Source organism: Salvelinus fontinalis, chromosome 19, assembly GCF_029448725.1.
Source record: "Salvelinus fontinalis isolate EN_2023a chromosome 19, ASM2944872v1, whole genome shotgun sequence".
NCBI classification, from domain to species: Eukaryota; Metazoa; Chordata; class Actinopteri; order Salmoniformes; family Salmonidae; genus Salvelinus; species Salvelinus fontinalis.
In genome coordinates, this window is record NC_074683.1 from 22,196,563 (window position 1) to 22,217,471 (window position 20,909).

At 45.5% G+C, this 20,909-nt stretch overlaps 1 protein-coding gene across 2 annotated transcripts in view; it reads left to right on the forward strand.

Moving 5' to 3' along the window:
* The window catches only part of LOC129816491 (E3 SUMO-protein ligase RanBP2-like), a 37,051-nt gene extending 18,570 nt beyond the window's left edge, over positions 1-18,481 (forward strand). The window contains exons 18-30 of one of the 2 annotated variants that reach the window (XM_055871039.1): positions 77-177; positions 3,783-8,211; positions 9,094-9,171; positions 11,991-12,146; positions 12,249-12,335; positions 12,450-12,655; positions 12,773-13,727; positions 13,882-13,992; positions 14,144-14,283; positions 15,571-15,844; positions 15,955-16,130; positions 16,249-16,422; positions 16,625-18,481. In XM_055871039.1, coding sequence (XP_055727014.1) covers positions 77-177; positions 3,783-8,211; positions 9,094-9,171; positions 11,991-12,146; positions 12,249-12,335; positions 12,450-12,655; positions 12,773-13,727; positions 13,882-13,992; positions 14,144-14,283; positions 15,571-15,844; positions 15,955-16,130; positions 16,249-16,422; positions 16,625-16,930 — 7,193 coding nt within the window. In that variant the 3' untranslated portion in view covers positions 16,931-18,481. The remainder of the gene's footprint in view (positions 1-76; positions 178-3,782; positions 8,212-9,093; positions 9,172-11,990; positions 12,147-12,248; positions 12,336-12,449; positions 12,656-12,772; positions 13,728-13,881; positions 13,993-14,143; positions 14,284-15,570; positions 15,845-15,954; positions 16,131-16,248; positions 16,423-16,624) is intronic. The other variant, XM_055871038.1, reaches the window with a different exon arrangement.
* The last annotated feature ends 2,428 nt before the right edge of the window (positions 18,482-20,909 follow it).

A 20,909-nucleotide genomic window follows, 5' to 3' on the forward strand; every position in this document is an offset into this window, starting at 1 on the left:
ATACTGAAATAGCAATGTTTCTAGGATTTTCAATTATGAATGTTGATTATACCCTCTTTCCTCTTTTTGTTTACAGTTGCCACCACACAGGCACCCTCTATGTATTACAATCAATCGCCTGCTTATAACGCCGGACAGTATCTCCTTCGTACGGCAGCCAATGTTACCCCAACAAAGGTATGTGTTTATACCTTGCTATTCTTTAAGAATTGAGAATGGTTTAGTTACTTAAAGTGGGATAGTATTTTCAGTAGTGCTGGGCGATATGGCCTAAAAATTAATATCTTGAATTCTTGACACATCTACTCATTCAAGTTTTTTATTTTGTATTTTTTTAGACTATTTTCTACATTGTAGAATAATAGTGAAGACATCAAAACTATGAAATAACACATATGGAATCATGTAGTAACCAAAAAAGGGGTTTGAGATTCTTCAAAGTAGCCACCCTTTGTCTTGATGACAGCTTTGCACACTTGGCATTCTCTCAACCAACTTCACCTGGAATGCTTTTCCAACAGTCTTTAAGGAGTTCCCACATATGCTGAGCACTTGTTGGCTGCTTTTCCTTCACTCTGCGGTCCAGCTCATCCCAAACCATCTCTCAATTGGGTTGAGGTTGGGTGATTGTGGAGGCAAGGTCATCTGATGCAGCACCCCATCACTCTCCTTCTTGGTCAAATAGCCCTTACACAGTAAGGTGTGTGTTTGGGTCATTGTCCTGTTGAAAAACAAATTATAGTCCCCATAAGCGCAAACCAGATAGGATGGTGTATCGCTGCAGAATGCTGTGGTAGCCATGCTGGTTAAGTGTGCCTTGAATTCTAAATACATCACTGACAGTATCACCAGCGAAGCACCCCCACACCACCTCCATGCTTCACGGTTGGAACCACACATGCGGATATCCGTTCACATCCGTTCACCTACCCTGCGTCTCACAAAGACATGGCGGTTGGAACCAAAGATCTCAAATTTAGACTCATCAGACCAAAGAACAGATTTCCACCAGTTTAATATCCATTGCTCGTGTTTCTTGGCCCAATCAAGTCTCTTCTTTTTATTGGTGTCCTTTGGTAGTGGTTTCTTTGCAGCAGTTCGGCCATGAAGGCCTGATTCATGCGGTCTCCTCTGAACAGTTGATGTTGAGATGTGTCTTTTACTTGAACTCTGAAGCATTTATTTGGTCTGCAATTTCTGACGTTGCAGCAGAGGTAACTTTGGGTCTTCCCTTCCTGTGGCGGTCCTCATTAGAGACAGATTCATTATAGCGCTTGATGGTTTTTGCGACTGCACTTGAAGAAACTTTCAAAGTTCCTGACATATTCCAGATTGACTTAAAGTAATGATGGACTGTTGTTTCTCGTTGCTTATTTGACATAATATGGAAATGGTCTTTTACCAAATAGGGCTGTCTTCTGTATACCCACCCCTACCTTGTCACAACACAATTGATTTGCTCAAACTCATTAAGAAGGATAGAAATTTCACAAATTAACAAGGCGCACCTGTTAATTTAAATGCATTCCATGTGACTAACTCATGAAGCTGGTTGAGAGAATGTCAAGTGTGTGCAAAGCTGTCATGAAGGCAAAGGTTGGCTACTTTGAAGAATATTAAATATAAAATATTATTCTAAAATGTAGAAAATATTAAAAATAAAGACCCTGGAATGAGTACGTGTCCAAACATTTGACTAGTACGTATATAAAAGAAAAAGTTCTCTAAGTAAGCTCTGTACAGTTAAAGGGTCAAATAGACTGCATTTCAAACAGTCAGAAATAATCGAATGAATTCAGGGCTTGTGAAGTTATACCTCGGATAAATATAGGGCTTCCACAATCATAAGTGGTGACGCGGTCTAAGGCACTGCATCTCAGTGCTTGAGGCATCACTACAGTCCCTAGTTCGAATCCAGGCTGCATCACAACTGTCCGTGATTGGGAGTTCCATAGGGCGGTGCACATTTGACCCAGCGTCGTCTGGGTGTGGCCAGTGTAGGCCATCATTGTAAGTAAGAATTTGTAACTGACTTGCCTATTTAAATAAAATAAAAATAAGACCCACTAATAATGTAATATTTTTATCAAATGATTTAACCTGCCTTTTTGTAATCACGGATCTGTCTAACCAGAACCATGCATAATGCACATTCACTAATAATGACTAACTTCTTATAGCAGGCATTAGGCTATAGAAAATATAAGGTCTCTTAATTAATCTCAAGCACAAGCCCATGTGCTAGTGACTAGCTAGCTAATCTTTATATTTAAATTTGAGCTAACCTGGATCTATTTTCTAGCTAAGAAGGCAGAACAGTTGGATTGTTATCAACACACCCTTCTGTCCGTCTCCAACTGTTTGAACAGCATGTTAGCTTGTTGTCAGGAGAATTTCAATCCCAATGATAATAACTATCAATCAATAGCTTTGACCAATCCCAGAGGTTTGTAAGACCATGGGTTTAAGAATAATTAGGCAAAGACTCAGCTTTATGCAAAAGGCTAGTAAAGTTTATTCAGAGAACGTTCTAAAGTCCACAATACAAAAACATCCATTTTATACTGGCTCCTTACGCACATACCTTCACACAAACAAGTTCAAATCTTAAGCTCCGCCTTGCTCAGACAGTCTGTTTTTCCACTACACAGATACATTGTTTAATCTGCAACATGTTTCATAATCTTCTGCGAGCCTAACAGTTTCTCCCCTCCACAGGTGAAGACAGAATGTCCTGTAAGGAACACAGTAGTCCAGCTTGTCTGTCGATAGCTCCTCTTGTCATTTGTTTCACACTTGCACCCTGCTTACCTACTAAAAAGGAACAAAAGGTCCTTGTTCTAATTCTGACTAAAACTACACACATCATTGGTTATAGTTTTATGATTCTAATACATTTCATACAATTATATGGTTTCAGGGTGGAATATTTTTAGTCATTACCATTAAGCATATTAATTCCCTTATCACTTGTCCACTTTGTTCAGATATTGAAATCGAGTGGCCTACCTAAATTCTCAGAATGAGAACAAGTTGAAATTTCTTTATACAATTGTGTTTTATGCTTATTGCACATTTTATAAAACACAGACTAGACAGCTAGTATAAAAGTATGTGGCTAAAATGCTGCTAGCGGTACTTGATACCGCAATGCCACATGCGACAAACTGAGCATTCATTTTCCAGAATCAATGGTCATTGTTTTAACATCTCTATTACGGTAAAATCATTTCTCAATGTGTTTCGGTGTCCATATGACCGATTCTGTTGGACCAGACGTCAAATGCAAATAGTGAGTGAAAACTGCTCGTCAGAGAGGAAGAAGTGATCTCTCATCTTTGTTTTCGTGAGGAGCTTGGCGTATATGCCTGTGATTCTGTGTAAACCAGAGGAAGAGGCGAAGCCTGTTCAAAATAACCCAAATGCGTTTCTATGGGCTTATTGTGGACCTAAGCTTGTCACATGCCTTCCTGCCTTGGTGACAACAGCTCCCATTGTTAGGGCGGAGACGTACATCTCGTCATTATATACAGATCTCTGTTGTCAATTGGAAGGTGCACAGAAGGAGCAAAGGAGACGAGACAAAAAATCCATTCATGTTTATAAAAAGGAAAAATACAAAAAACCTTGATTCTTGCAATACATGTATTTGAAATATTGCGCAAAAACATACATTGGAATTAATTGACTTAATTTGATATCGCCCAGCCCTACTTTTCAGTGGCAAATATGAAATGCACAGGTTTTAGTTTGAATACATTTTTCTTTCTCTTGTGTCTCAGGCTCCTGTGTATGGAATCAACCGCCTGCCACCCCAGCAGCACATGTATGCCTACCAGCAGCCCACTAACACTCCTCCCCTGCAGTCAACACCAGCCTGCATCTACCCTCCTCAAGATCAGGTCTTCGGCGCCCCTCTCCGCTTCGAGTCACCAGCAACCAGTCTACTCTCCCCATACAGTGAGGAATACTACGGCCACTCGCAGCCCACCACAAACCCTCCCCTCCCAGAGCCTGGCTACTTCACCAAGCCCTCCATTGTACCTGTCCAACCACCAAAGAGCATCGAGGGGAAGCCTGTGGGCTTTGGGAAGATCTCTTTTGGCCAGCCGATCCCTGCTGAGCCTCCTAAGTTGCCTAGCTTTGGTGCTGGAATAGTCGCCCAGTCCACCCCATCATCTGCTGCCTTTAAATTCAACTCCAACTTTAAATCCAATGACGGGGACTTCACCTTCAAGTCCAAAAACAATGAGAGCCTGTTGGGTCTTCTGACATCAGACATTCCAACCAAATCTGAGGGTCCCTCAGAGGGGAAGCCCCATGAGCCTCCTTGTCAGGGAGGGATTTTTACCTTTGGCCCTAAAAGTGCATCTGGGTTCTCCTTTGCTGACACAATCCAGATCCAGGACAAACCAAACCTGTTTGGAAAATTTGACCAGCCATTTAGTTTCTTTGATGTAACCCCGCCGGTATTTGGGCTAGCAAACACAGCAGAGGAGGAGAAGGGAGCGGAGAGCAATAACGACAGCACTCATGTGGAGGAGGACGAGGATGGGCCTCACTTTGAGCCTATTGTGCCCCTCCCTGACAAAGTAGATGTGAAGACTGGAGAGGAGGAAGAGGAGGAGATGTTCTGTAACAGGGCCAAGCTGTTCAGATTCGATGCAGAGACAAAAGAGTGGAGAGAGAGAGGTATCGGCTTAGTCAAAATCCTAAAGCACAATAGATCAGGAAAAGTGCGTCTACTGATGAGGAGGGAGCAGGTTCTGAAGATCTGCGCTAACCACTACATCACGCCAGATATGCTCCTGAAACCAAATGCTGGATCTGACAAGTCCTGGGTCTGGAATGCCGTTGATTATGCGGATGAGGAACCAAGGACTGAGCAACTGGCCATCCGGTACAAAACGGAAGACGAGGCATTGCTCTTCAAGACAAAGTTTGAAGAGGCTCAGAAGATAGTTCTCAAATCTCCAGAAAAGCAGCTAGATCAGTCATATAGGAAAAATAATTCTCCTAAACTCTCTGCTCCATTGGCGACAAACTTTGCTGCCCAGTTTGCAAAGAAGTACGGGGAGTGGGACTGCGATGTGTGCTGTGTAAGAAATGCAGCTAAAGTTATGCAGTGTGTTGCCTGCCAGACTGCCAACCCTAATGCCCCATCAAAGCCAGACAGTGCACCGGCTACTGACATCAAAGGCTTTACTAGTGGGGCAGCTTCAGTGGGAGGATTTACTTTTGGATTTGGAGCTGACTCGTCAAAAGATACCAGCAGCGCAGGATCTATTGGAAAAGGATTTGGGTCTTTTGGAGCTCAGATACCCTCCTCCTTTACGTTTGGAACCAGTGGCACCACTTATATACCTGCTGCTGGTTTTGGTGCCCAGTTTGGAAAGAGGCAAGAAACCACAAAAGTAGCAGCAGAATCAAAGGCCTCAACCATGCCATTTGGTGCCCCGGGTTTGGCAACCCTCTCAACTGGGTCTGGATTTGGTGCCCAATTCAGCAAAAAACCAGGGCAGTGGGACTGTGATACATGCGTTGTAAGAAACGAGGCTTCTTCAAGCAGTTGTGTTTCTTGTCAAACTCCTAATCCTTCAGCAAAATCAACAGTAGAGGTAGCACCAACAACAAAGCCAACAGTGTCAGACTTTGGTGCTGCTTTTTCAAGGAAGGATGTACAATGGGACTGTGACACTTGTCTAGTGAGGAATGATGCATCTGCCTCTAAGTGTGTTTCCTGCCAGACACCCAACCCCAATGCTAGCAGCTCCTCTCTTAGGGCCATGTTTGCCAGGCAGGAGGGAGAGTGGGACTGTGACGCATGTCTAGTCAGAAACAACGACTCTGCTAGTCAATGTGTCTCCTGTCAGATGCCCAAACCCAATGTTAAGAGCATAGCCACAGCCGCCACTTCCAGCTCATCCTTCAGCTTTAACTTCGGGTGTCGGACTGCCTCTACTCAATCCACAGGCGCTGGGTTTAAAGCGAACTTCAACGGTGACAGCTCTTTGCAGTTTGGCACAGGCAAAGTTGATAAAAGTTCCCCTGCATTCTTCAAGTTTGAGACCCCTCAGGCTGAAAGCAGTACCCCCAGTGCTGCAGGCTTCTCTTTCACCATGCCCATCCCAGCAGGTGGCTTTAAGTTTGGCACTCAGGAAACTGCAAAGGAAACGCTACCAGCTGAAACTCAGACTCCTGCTTCAGGGTCTGTGTCAATGTGCCTGAAGAATATTGCAGAGCAGCACAGAGAGAAAGAGAAGGAATCTGGTGTCAGTGTATATGCATCAGTGCTGTCAGTGGACATGACAGGTCAGGATGAAAATCCCCTCTTCACTGGCAAACCCAACGACTTCAGTTTTGCAGACTTGGCTAAAAACTCACAAGGGGACTTCCAGTTTGGTCAGACCGACTCCAATTTCAAAGGCTTCACCCGCGCTGGTGAGCAGCTGTTCACATCCCTTCAGTCAAACCAGAGGGCAGACACCTCAGCTGACCAGGATGAAGAGGACATATACAAGACAGAGGATAATGACGATATCCAGTTTGAGCCTGTGGTCCAGATGCCAGAGAAAGTGGACCTGGTCACAGGAGAGGAGGACGAACAGGCCCTCTACTCCCAGAGAGTGAAGCTCTTCAGGTTTGACGGAGACATCAGCCAGTGGAAGGAGAGGGGCGTTGGAGTCCTCAAGTTCCTGAAGAACGCCACCAACGGCAGGCTCAGGGTGCTGATGAGAAGAGAGCAGGTCCTGAAGGTGTGTGCCAACCACTGGATCACCACCACCATGAACCTGAAGCCCTTGGCTGGCTCCGACAAGGCCTGGATGTGGCTGGCTAATGACTTCTCTGACGGAGATGCCAGACTGGAGCAACTCGCTGCCAAGTTTAAAACCCCTGAGCTGGCTGAGGAGTTCAAGCTGAAGTTTGAGGAGTGTCAGATGCTCCTGTTAGACATCCCACTGCAGACTCCTCACAAGCTTGTTGACACAGGCAGAACTGCACATCTCATCCAGAAGGCAGAGGAGATGAAGTCTGGCCTGAAAGATCTTAAATCTTTCCTGACCGATGACAAAACCAAGATCAAGGAGGACGACAGCCAAGCTAACATCACGACAGCCAGTAACACCTCTGGTCTGAATATCAAGCCCCACGCAGAGAACACTGGCCCTACCTTAGAATGGGACAACTATGACCTGAGAGAGGAGGCTCTGGACGACAGTGCTGACACCTCTGTCTACGCCTCACCCCTGGCAAGCAGCCCAATCAGGAAGAACCTCTTCTGCTTTGGAGAATCCACAGAGGGCTTCAACTTCAGCTTCCAGCCTGTCGTCAGTCCCGCCAAGTCGCTGGCCGAGATGAACCAGAGCGGGGTGTCTGTGGACGAGGAGCAGGACATTAGCCAGGAGGAGGAGCGGGACGGCCTGTACTTTGAGCCTGTGGTTCCCCTGCCAGACCTGGTGGAGATCTCCACTGGAGAGGAGAATGAAAATGTGTGTTTCAGCCACAGGGCAAAGCTGTATCGCTATGACAAAGACCTGAATCAGTGGAAGGAGAGGGGCATCGGAGACCTCAAGATACTGCAGAACTGCGATACCAAACGAGTCAGACTCATCATGAGGAGAGACAAAGTCCTGAAAATCTGCGCCAACCATTGGGTCACACCTTCTATGAAGTTGGAGCCCATGAAGGGTGCTGAGAAGGCCTGGGTCTGGAGCGCTATTGACTTTGCCGAGGTAACTAAGGGAAATGTTGAGCAGTTAGCTGTGAGATTCAAACTGAAGGATGTGGCTAACTCCTTCAGAGATATATTTGACCAGGCTAAAACTGCCCAGGAGAATGAGATTCTGGTCACTCCAATAGCCTCCAGTGAGACCCTTACTCAGGAGGAAGCAATAGCGACGGGGACAACAGTGTGTGGACAAGCTGATGTGGACATCTTGGAGGAGACCACCACAGAACGGACGGAGCTGTATCATGAGACTTTACACACCCCTGACTGTAAGTCCTCCACTGGCACTCCACATAGCCCTCTCAATCTTTCCAGGATGGTGATGTCCCCACCCAAGTTCCTCTTTGGAACAGACTCTCTGCAGAAGTTTTTCGGCAGCAGCCCCCCGTCGTCCAAGGAGGATAGTTCTTCAGAGAGCTCCAAGGTTAAAGACAGCGGTCGGACCTCCCAGCCTTTAACTGCATTCAAAATCTCAGAAAAAGGTAAGCCTTTTGTTATTCTTTCTTGATTGTTTTTGTTGATCTTGTGGTTCAGTGTAAACCGCTTGTTTTTGAATGGTGACGCCCATTATGGAGATTTCACATAATTTGACCCCATTGTGTTGTGATTCCATTCATGTCCCATTGGTTTATCGCATTGCTCCTCCCACCAGCCCACACTCTTGTGTTAGTAGGACAGAACATAACCGTCACTCCCATTAGACTAACTTACATCCACTCTTCCTCACATTTGGTATTTTGATATAGGTTGTTTGATATGAGAGCCGATGAAATTGATTATATAGTCCATTTCATTTAGTATAAATGATTATTTCAGGCTTTGTCTTCATGAAGGCAGAAATGGGGACAGGACGTAGTTAGAGATTAGGCCTGGGCAATTCCAGTCCTTGGGGGCCGGATTGGTGTCACACTTTTGTCCTCTAACTATGTCCTGTCCCCACCATTCTTAAAGTAGTCAACAGGGGGAGACTTGCCATGGGTTACGGAAGGATCACATGATTCCATCCGAGTCATCTGCCAGTAAATTATACTTCTGAGCAAACACTAGGTGGCAGTATGCACCCTTTCAGTTTGTTTGCCAACTAGGAGGAGAAGGAGGAGGTAATAATAATGGAGATTGCCTCAATGGCGCTGCCCGTGAGTTTACAGACGCCATAATGGAACTTATATAAAAATGATATCTCTATCATTCTCTATGGGACAGGACCGAAATATAGAAAGATTGATATAGGCCTAATCCATTACACTTACTTAATGCAATGACATTCAGCAACTTGAAGCTAACCAAAGATGCATTAATTTTCATTTCTTAATCCAACCACCCCCAATTCTAGTTTGTCTCACATGCCAACCATTATTTTGTAGGATTGGATTTTAGGCTTTTCAAAGATAACCCAAAGACTTTTTGGACCAGCACCTCATCCACCCAATTTGAGCCCCCAGGTACTCTGTCACTACACTGTGTGTGTGCTGTGACACGTCACCTACACAGCTGTCACCTGTCTGGCCTTGCCTGGTAGCCGGTCTTAACCAGCACGGAACTAGTGGAACATGCAGTGCATTCTGAAAGTTTTCAGAGACGTAGATTTTTTCCCACATTTTGTTACGTTGGTCTTATTCTAAAATTGTTGTTTGCCTCAATCTACACACAAAGCAAAAACAGGTTTAGACATTTTTGAAAATTTATAAAAAATAAAAAAATAATACATTTACATAAGTATTCAGACCCTTTACTCACTACTTTGTTGAAGGTGAACCTTCGCCCCAGTCCTGAGCGCTCGGGAGCAGGTTTTCATTAAGGATCTTTATGTACTTTACTCTGTTCATCTTTCCCTTGATCTAGGACTAGTCTCTCAGTCCCTGCCGCTGAAAAACATCCCCACAACATGATGCTGCCACCACCATGCTTCACCGTAGGAATGGTGCCAGATTTCCTCCAGACGTGAACCTTGGCATTCAGGTCAAAGAGTTCAATCTTGGTTTCATCAGACCAGAGAATCATGTTTCTCATGGTCAGTCCTTTAGACCCTTTTTGGCTATCTCCAAGGGGGCTGTCATGTGCCTTTTACTGAGCAGTGGCTTTCGTCTGGCCACTCTACCATAAAGGCCTGATTGGTGGAGTGCTACAGAGATGTTGTCTTTCTGGAAGGTTCTCCCATCTCCACAGAGGAACTCTGGAGCTCTGTCAGAGTGACAATTGAGTTCTTGGTCACCTCCCTGACCAAGGCCCTTCTCCCCCAATTGTTCAGTTTGGCCAGGCGGCCAGCTCTAGGAGGAGTATTGGTTGTTCTAAACCACTGTTGTTCTAAACTTTTTCCATTTAAGAATGATGGAGTCCACTATGTTCTAGGGGACCTTCAATGCTGCAGAAATGTTTTGGTACCCTTCCCCAGATCTGTGCCTCGACAAAATCCTGTTTCAGACCTCTACGGACAATTCCTTCGACCTCATGGCTTGGTTTTTGCTCTGACATGAACTGTGGGACCTTAGATAGACAGATGTGTACCTTTCCAAATAATTTCCAATCAATTGAATTTACCACAAGTGGACTCCAATCAAGTTGTAGGAACATCTCAAGGATGATCAATGCAAACAGGATGCACCTGAGCTCAATTTCGAGTCTCATAGCAAAGGGTCTGTATACTTATGTAAATAAGTTCTTCGTTTTTTTATTTGAATGAAACATGCAAAAAATTCTGGTCCTCCCGAGTGGCGCAGCAGTATAAGGCAGTGCTTGAAGCGTCACCACAGATCCGTGTTCGATCCCGGGCTGAGTCGCAGCCGGCCGCAACCGGGAGACCCATGAGGCGGCGCACAATTGGCCCAGCATCATCTGGGTTAGGGGAGGGTTTGGCCGACCGGGATGTCCTTGTCCAATCGTGCTCTAGCGACTCCTGTGGAGGTCACCAGTTAGTGGTGCGCCCATGCGCCCTGACACGGTCACCAGTTAGTGTTTCCTCCGACACATTGGTGCGGCTGGCTTTCGGGTTAATCGGAAGCAGTGTGTCGAGAAATAGTGCATCTTGGCAGGATCGTGTTTTGGAGGACACATGGCTCTCGACCTTCGCCTCTCCCGAGTCTGCACGGGAGTTGCAGCGATGGGACAAGACTGTAAATATTAATTGGATATCACAAAATTGTGGAGAAAGAAGGGTTTAAAAAAAATTATGAAAAGTGTTTTATTTATTTTTATTCTAAAAATGTTTTCGCTTTGTCATTATGGGGTATTGTGTGTAGATTGAGATTTTTTTTTAAATGTATTTCATCCATTTTAGACTAAGGCTGTAACTTAACAAAATGTGTAAAAGGGGAAGCGGTCTGAATACTTCCTGAATGCACTTTACAAGCCTATAGTACAACAACCTAATGAGCTGCATGCCCATGTGTGATACTCAACAGTAACTCTTACTCTAGTGAAATATAGATTTCTACAGATGAAAGTTAGGATAGCTGTTTAGCTATTGGAGGGGTGAAAGGACTAAGTTCCTGGTAGCAGCCAGTTGTGTTAACGGCGATTCAGAGTACTTCTCCCTCTGTTTAAAAGGAGACACGGGGAGATTCCAGCCATGCTTGCTGTCACACACACATTTTTAGTCCAGGATGTGTAGCAACAGTGTGAAATCAAATCCCACTCTGGTCCGGTTTGTTCCAGAGATTTACAATATGTCCCAGTGAAAGAGCCATTGTTGAAACTCCGGTAGCATGTTCTGTATGTCACAAGCAAAACGTGTTCTACCACTGGACAGTTATCTATGAATTGGTTTAAGAGGAGCAGGAAGAAATGGTACAACTGCTATGGTTGGACTCATGTACAGTACACTGTAGATCCATGGTTCTAAGGTTTATGATGCTTTTGAGATTGACTTACTCAGTAGTAATAGCATTGTCAGAGATATAGGAGACTGCTCGCTCGGGGGGTGAAATGCACGTTGTCAATTTTTTTAGATGCATGTGTTTTGATGAGGAACTAACCCTAGACATGCAACTATCTGCTTAGTGAAATGGTTTTGTGCCTTTCTAGTTAATAAAATGTTAGCCTGCCATTTAGTACCAAACAATAACCTTGGAGCATAATTACATCAAGTATTATTACAGTTTCTGTAGATCCAATTTTCAATAATAATAATATATCAAATTCACCTTGGAGATTAATATAGTTGTATTAATCGGTTCCTGCTCTCAATGTCTCTCTGTTCTGTACACTGTTCTGTAGGAAGGGGGCCTCCTGACTGAGTTGTCTCACCATTTGTGTTGTGTTATAGCACCCTCCCAGGCGGAGGCCGACGGTGAGGTGGAAGTGGTGTATGTGAGGCAGCCAACAGTTGAGCAGGCTCTTCTGGCCAGGGAACTCCTGCTGCCTCTCACCTTCTTCTGCTACCAGAACGAACCAGGATATACCAGCGACGCCCAGACAGATGGTGAGAGACACTCTCTCAAACTTTTTCTACCTGCATGAGCAACCGTTTAGTAATTGTAGTTGACAGTGTTGCTAACGTTAGTTTGTGCTGTGAATATTGCAGATGAGGACTTTGAGACAGCAGTTAAAGCCCTGAATGGAAAACTGTACCAGGATCCTCCTGAGAGAGAAGCTGCAAGTGCAGGTTCTGGTAAGTTTCATGGCCAAAGCAGCTATAGAGATGGGTATGAATAGGACAGGTTGGGGTGAAATTTCTCCACAGAAGTTAATTCTCCAATAACCTGCTCAACTCGTTTCCTCTCAGCAGGCCAGGCCGACGCAGGTGTTCAGGGTCTGGACCTGGAGCTTGAGGTGGTATGGGAGAAGAGGCCTACTCCAGAGGAGGAACAGAAAGCCAGGACCCTGCAGCTGCCTTCAACCTTCTTCTGTGGTGTAGGCAGCGATAGCGAGGCAGAGAAGGACAAGCCAGAGGACTTTGAGACAGAGCTTCGCAAAGCACAGGAGGCTCTGGTGAGATTATATGCATTTGTTTGCACATAGGTAAACAACTTATGTGGCATTGGGTTATAAGAAATTGAAAGTGGTTCTCTCAAGCAAATGTTAACTGTTTTAGTTATTGTGTTTTAGGATGCTGAGAGAAGCTCAGACCCTGTTTCATCTGAGGCTGTGTCCTCTAGCACCGGCGATACTGTGCCAGAACAACAGGTCCCAGACCAGTCCCCCAGCAGCCAGGAACAGGCTTCAGATCAGTCTGAGGCAGAAGTCCAGTCCACTACAGCAGAAAAACAGGTCCCAGATCAGTCCTTAACCTTACAGGAGGCTGAAATCCCAACCCCAGGTAGCCAGGAACAGGCCACAGAACAGTTGGTTACCATCCAGGAGGCAGAAGTCCAGTCCTCTACAGCAGAGGAACATGTCCCAGATCAGTCCTTAACCATACAGGAGGCTGAAATCCCAACCCCAGGTAGCCAGGAACAGGCCACAGAACAGTTGGTTACCATCCAGGAGGCAGAAGTCCAGTCCTCTACAGCAGAGGAACATGTCCCAGATCAGTCCTTAACCATACAGGATGCTGACATCCAATCTTCTACAGCAGAGGAACAGGTCCCAGTTCAATCAGTAACCATCCAGGAGGCAGATGTCCAGTCCTCTACAGCAGAAGAACAGGTCTCAGTTCAGTCATTAACCATTCAGGAGGCAGAGGTCCAGTCCACTACAAAGGAGCAGCAGACTCCAGATCAGTTAGGCTCCACTTCAACACCATCTCAGACTGCGGTCTCCCGCAGCAGGGAGCAGGCTACCACTCCAAACCGTCCAGAAAAACCTGCTTTGATAACCCCCTCATTTGGTTTTGGATTTGGTGCACAGTTTGGCAAAAAGCCAGGGCAGTGGGAGTGTAACATGTGTCTTGTTAGAAATGAGGAGTCTGCAAGCAGTTGTGTTTCTTGTCAAACTCTAAACGAGCAGGCTCCAGATCAGTCTACTTCTGCAGCTACCAGCAGCAGCAGCCCTATAGACCTGTCTGCCAAGAAGACCTCTGAGCCTGGCTCCAATACTACATTTTCTACAACCACTACTCATGGTATGAGACATTTATCACTACAAAGCCTTTTGAATTTTGCCCTCACTTAACTCTTGGCAATGCCTTCTATGTCCTCCCAGCAACACAATCCCACTTCTGACACCAATGCAGCAAACTGAGCTGTCTTCTCTTTCTTACTTACTCTCTTTTACAGATGCTCCTAACTCATTTGGCTCATTGGGCTTCAGTGCTCTAGGAGGGGAAGGGTTCTCCTTTGCTGATCTGGCACAGAACACTGGGGGGGAATTTGCCTTTGGAAAACAAGGTTGGCACTTCTAAGTTTTCTCTATACGATTGACTGAAGAAAATTCAATATGATGTGTGTTCTTAAGATTTCTATTAGTCACCATGACAACTGAGCTATGTTTCAGTGAAAACAAACATTTCAGTTAACTTTTTTTATGTTTCATTATTAGATTCCAACTTCTCGTGGGCGAACGCCGGGGCTACGTTGTTTGGAGCTGCAGCCAAAGCTGAGGGGGGGGAGGAGGGGAGTGATGAAGAGGACACTAATAATGTGGGCATTGACTTTGAACCCATAGTCTCTCTACCAGAGGTACTTATCAATGCACTGCTACTCATTTATCTCCACTTACCCTTAGTGGGAATGTTATGAAGAACGGCTCATAGGAGCAGACCGGTTTCTGTAGTGAGGCAGCTTGTTGTACAAGTACACAGCCTGGACAGGACACTAGTCTAACGCAGGGCCTTACCCCAATCTCTCTCTTTAAAGGAAAAATCCAAATAAAACCACTCATTCTTTAATTTATAGGGTTAAATAACACTAAAATGTGAGAAATGTTTTTTTTGTGATTATATTTTTCATTTTGGGGTCATAATAAGGTTTGTAGCAACATGGAAAACTGTTATGGAAATCTGTTGCATCTCAAGTCGTCTACAAAATCCACAGTGCAATGCTGTCTACGGGCAAATGTAGTTACACACAATAATACAGAAGATAATATCAGCATGTTAGTTAGTTGTAAAGGGTCTCCCGGGTGGAGCAGTGGTCTAGGGCACCAGAGTCTCTGGGTTCACGCCCAGGCTCTGTCGCAGCCGGCCGCAACCGGGAGGTCCGTGGGGCGACGCACAATTGGCATAGCGTCGTCGGGGTTAGGGAGGGATTGGCCGGTAGGGATATCCTTGTCTCAGTATGTTAAAAAATACATGTAATAAAATGTATGCACTCTACTGTAATTTGCTCTGGATAAGAGCATCTGCTAAATGACTAAAATGTAAATGTAAAATCGCCTAAACAAACTCTACAATCTCACCGTGTTCAACCTGCAGATCGATGTGCCTTACAGAGTGGAGTCTCTAAGGCACATGGAAACGATGAGAGAAGACATCCTCCCGAGTTGTGACATCGGCCAGTATTGAAATCTGACATGTATAATAGATCATTTTGCAATCTAAAAGGCGTATTCCTCTTAATTTCCAGTGTAGTGAGAGTGACTTTTATCACAGTGCTATGTCATACCGGAGGCAATTCTGCCTGCTCGAACCACAATAACTCTGATACACATGAAAACATGAAATGACCCAGGGAATCGATAGAACATCACTCATAGATGCACAAAAATACTATAACATTCAAAATGGGTGAACCTTTCCTTTAATGCTGAGTTCCAAGCAGAGACTCTACGTCATCGTTATAACTGTCTAAATGTGTTCTAGGTGGAGGCTTAGTCTAGAGCTGGCATTACTCCACATTCTATCTATATGACAGAGAATCTTGCATGTTCTACGCAATACATTTCTATATGAGTTCTGTAATCTTACACCCTCCTGATTAATCAGCCCGTGGTCTCGTCATTAACCTGCGTGTAACTGTGTTGTCCAGGTGGAGACTAAGTCAGGGGAGGAGGATGAGGAGATCCTGTTTAAGGAGCGTACCAAGCTGTACCGCTGGGAGAGAGACCTGGGCCAGTGGAAGGAGAGGGGTGTGGGAGACATCAAGATCCTCTTCCACCCCGATAAGAGGTTCTACCGGGTGCTGATGAGGAGGGAGCAGGTGCTGAAGGTCTGTGCCAATCACACCATCTGTCAGAGCATGGAGCTCAAACCCATGAACACCTCTAACCAAGCCCTAGTCTGGACAGCTACTGACTTTTCAGGTAGGTCTATACATAACTCGGCAACACACACACAAAGCTACGTAAATATATTGATTGGTATATAATTTGAATTGATAAATGTTTTTTTATCAACAACCAAAACATTTCAGAGGGTGAGGGTAAGGTGGAACAGTTGGCAGCCAAGTTTAAGACCGCGGAGCTGGCCGAGTGTTTCAGGAAGACCTTCTGTGAGTGTCAGAGTCGTATGAGCCAATCAGAGGCCTCGTCCCTCTCCTCCCCCCAGCTGTCCAGGGTACAGGAACATTCCAGAGACGCCAATCCCCAGGTCAGTGTTTCCCCTTTCTGCTAATGTATAGGTGGGCCGCCTAGCCTACTACTTTTGTCCCCTCCACCTACAATAATGTTTAATAATTGTACTAAAGAGTCCACTAAACTGCCCCCAGGTGTACCTCTCTATCTCCGCTGACGACGAGCCCCTGGGAACGGTCACCATAGAACTGTTCTCTCACATCGTCCCCAAGACAGCTGAGAACTTCAGAGCGCTGTGTACAGGACAGAAAGGCTTCGGGCTGCGTAACTCTGTCTTCCACAGGGTCGTACCGGACTTCATGTGTCAGGTGAGAAGCGGGGAGGGCAGTTGTGGGGTTAGCCTCCAACCAGACAATAATCAGAGCCAAAGTGCTTTCATAACCTTCAATACCATGTTTCCCAAAACATAGGTCACAGTTAGTGCCTCTTGGAACACAAAACATTTTGTAAACCTCTGCAAGAATGTATAACTCTGTTTGGTCCTGTCTCTGTATTGTCCTCTTTCTTCAGGGCGGAGACATCACCAACCAGGATGGGACAGGAGGGAAATCCATCTACGGGGACAAGTTTGAGGATGAGAACTTTGACGTGCGCCACACAGGCCCGGGGCTGCTGTCCATGGCCAACCACGGCCGAGACACCAACAACTCCCAGTTCTTCATCACCATGAAGAAGGCTGAGCACTTGGACTTCAAACACGTGGCCTTTGGCTTCGTCAGAGAGGGCATGGATGTGGTCCGCAGCATGGGAGAGCTGGGCACAAAGACTGGCAAACCCAGCAAGAAGATTGTCGTCACCGAATGTGGACAACTGTAGAGCTTCGCTCTGTTCATTGACTGTGGACAACTCAACTGTAGAGCTTCGCTCTGTTCACTGACTGTGGACAACTCAACTGTAGAGCTTCGCTCTGTTCACTGACTGGACAACTCAACTGTAGAGCTTCGCTCTGTTCACTGACTGGACAACTCAACTGTAGAGCTTCGCTCTGTTCACTGACTGGACAACTCAACTGTAGAGCTTCGCTCTGTTCACTGACTGGACAACTCAACTGTAGAGCTTCGCTCTGTTCACTGACTGGACAACTCAACTGTAGAGCTTCGCTCTGTTCACTGACTGGACAACTCAACTGTAGGGCTGAGATCTGGTCACTGACTGGACAACTCAACTGTAGAGCTTCGCTCTGTTCACTGACTGGACAACTCAACTGTAGAGCTTCGCTCTGTTCACTGACTGGACAACTCAACTGTAGGGCTGAGATCTGGTCACTGACTGGACAACTCAACTGTAGAGCTTCGCTCTGTTCACTGACTGTGGACAACTCAACTGTAGAGCTTCGCTCTGTTCACTGACTGTGGACAACTCAACTGTAGAGCTTCGCTCTGTTCACTGACTGGACAACTCAACTGTAGAGCTTCGCTCTGTTCACTGACTGGACAACTCAACTGTAGAGCTTCGCTCTGTTCACTGACTGTGGACAACTCAACTGTAGAGCTTCGCTCTGTTCACTGACTGGACAACTCAACTGTAGAGCTTCGCTCTGTTCACTGACTGGACAACTCAACTGTAGAGCTTCGCTCTGTTCACTGACTGGACAACTCAACTGTAGGGCTGAGATCTGGTCACTGACTGGACAACTCAACTGTAGGGCTGAGATCTGGTCACTGACTGGACAACTCAACTGTAGGGCTGAGATCTGGTCACTGACTGGACAACTCAACTGTAGGGCTGAGATCTGGTCACTGACTGGACAACTCAACTGTAGGGCTGAGATCTGGTCACTGACTGGACAACTCAACTGTAGAGCTTCGCTCTGGTCACTGACTGGACAACTCAACTGTAGGGCTGAGATCTGGTCACTGACTGGACAACTCAACTGTAGGGCTGAGATCTGGTCACTGACTGGACAACTCAACTGTAGAGCTGAGATCTGGTCACTGACTGGATGGCTATCGGCCTTCGCTCTGGCCATGGACTGGACAGTGATAGGCTTTCAAACTGTGGACAACTATAGTAGGCAAATCTCAAATGAGACCCTATACCTCATGTAATGTAAAACATGTTTGTTTTTTTACAAGAGCCCATGTGCAGTGCACGAAGGGTTCTGGTAGTGCACTATGTGGGGAATAGGGTGTCATTTGAGACAGAGATGGTCACCTTTTCATAAGTGTTGCCCCACCCTGAGGGCAGCATGTGACTGTGAATCCCCAGTCTGTTTTTTTGTGTATAATGTACATTAACTTTCTTTGAGAGGGGTGTTCTTTTCATGTTTTCCAATAAGAGTTGAAAACGCTGGTTCCTTCATAAGCTCCCTAACTTGATTGTTTTGTATAATTAAGCCTTAATCGAGATGAACAAGAAACCTCCTTTCTCCTGCTCCCTGTGAATACTTTTAGGTGTGTTTTTGTGTATACATTGATTTCATAATGTACAAATCATTGAGACTACCTTTGTCCATTTTAAACTCTAAAGTTAGGAATATGAAGAACTATAACCTACTGTGTGACACTTTGGGAGAGGGATGACATAATATCTTATTGTTGTGGAAGAACCTTTTATGGTATTCTGTTGACAAATATCACTTGGAGTTGAAACAATTCTTATTGTCAATAAATAAATGATGCTGGAGAATGTCTTTAGAAATAAAGTTGCTTTATACTGATAATTATGAGGATGCCCTTTACGATTACAAACATACTTTTAGTCATGTAGTGTATGTGGACACCTGCTCGTTGAACATCTCATTCCAAAATCATAGGCATTAATATGGAGTTGGTCCCCCCCCCTGCTGCTATAACAGCCTCCACTCTTCTGGGAAGGCTTTCCACTAGATGTTGGATCATTGCTACTGGGAATTGCATCCGTTCAGCCACAATAGCATTAGTGAGGTCGGGCACTGATGTTGGGCGATTAGCCCTGGCTCGCAGTCGACGTTCCAATTCATCCCAAAAGTGTTCGATGGGGTTGAGGTCAGGGCTCTGTGCAGGCCAGTCAAGTTCTTCCACACCTATCTCGACAAACCATTTCTGTATGGACCTCGTTTTGTGCACAGGGGCATTGTCATACTGAAACAGGAAAGGGCCTTCCCCAAACTGTTGGCACAAAGTTGGAAGCACAGAATTATCTAGAATGCCATTGTATGCTGTAGCGTTAAATTTCCCCTTCACTAGAACTAAGGGGCCTAGCCCCAGTGATGGCCCCAGTGATGTACTAGGCCGTACGCACTACCCTCTGTAGTGCTTTACTGTCGGATGCCGAGCAGATGCCATACAAGGCGGTGATGCAACTGGTCAGAATGCTCTCGATGGTGCAGCTGTAGAAGTTTTTGAAGATCTGGGGACCAATGCCAAATCTTTTCAGTCTTCTGAGGGGAATGGGCCTTGTGCCCTCTTCACTACTGTGTTGGTGTGTTTGGACCCTGATAGTTTGTTGGTGATGTAGACACCAAGGAACTTGAAGCACTCAACCCGCTCCACTACAGCCCTGTCGATGTGAATGGGGGCGTGTTCAGCCCTCCTTTTCCTGTAGCCCACAATCATCACACTGCCAGGTCTCTGATCTCCCTATAGGCTATGTCATTGTTGTTGGTGATCAGGGCTACCACCGTTGTGTCGTCAGCAAACTTAATGATGGTGTTGGAGTCGTACTTGGCAGTACAGGAGGGGACTAAGCACACACCCCTGAGGGGCCTCCGTGTTGAGGATCATTATGTCTGATGTGCTTTTGCCTACCCTTACCACCTGGGGGCGGCTCGTCTGAAAGTCCCGGATCCAGTTGCAGAGGGAGGTGTTTAGTCCCAGGGTTCCTAGCTTAGTGATGAGCTTTGTGGGCACGATGGTGTTGAATGCTGAGCTGAAGTCAATGAACAACAGTCTCACATTTGTTTGCTCTAGTAGCTACGTTTCAATCCAATTTGCGACAGCTTTTCATATGACTATTCTGAACGAGGCCTACGCTTAAAGAAAATATGCTCATTTTCCCACCAGTAGTGTGTTTCCACCAAACAGACTTGTTGCCGATAAAAATCGGTGAGTGATGACGTTGTGGACAAAAAATGTACACTTTTTGCCTAAGTTTTCATGTGCCTATTAAATATCTACAGTTCAATATGTTTCCATTGCATTTTGTCAAATGGCACTCGAGCATCGATCATCATGTCATCAGAATAAGACCCTCAATATTTATTGGAAAGGAGCATCGAAATCGTCGTGCATTTTCACTACCCTGTGAAGTTCATCATCATTTATTTAATCTTTAGCCTAATAAACTGTATGGTTTCCCGTGTTGTATTGGGAAGACCTCACACCATTTCATTGCGTAACTACAAGAATACTTCGACATAACGGTTATTATATAAATATTTGTGCATAAAGGCATTTCCACTGCCTCCTCTCGCCTAGTTCATTTTCCGACACAAAAAGATCCACCATGTCAAATGAACTAATTATCTGTAACAGTGGAGGCTCCTCAGAGGAGGAAGGGGAGGACCATCCTCCTCAGTGAATTTCATAAAATAAAAAATTGTAAAACATTTAAAAGTTATCTTTTTTAGATAAAACTATACAAAATATATTCACGTCACCAAATAATTGATTAAAACACAATGTTTTGCAATGAATGTCTACAGTAGCCTCAACAGCCCTCTGTAGGGTAACACCATGGTGTAGTAGGAGGGCAGCTAGCTTCTAGCCAGCAGCATACCACCCTGCATACCACTGCTGGTTTGCTTCTGAAGCTAAGCAGGGTTGGTCCTGGTCAGTCCCTGGATGGGAGACCAGATGCTGCTGGAAGTGGTGTT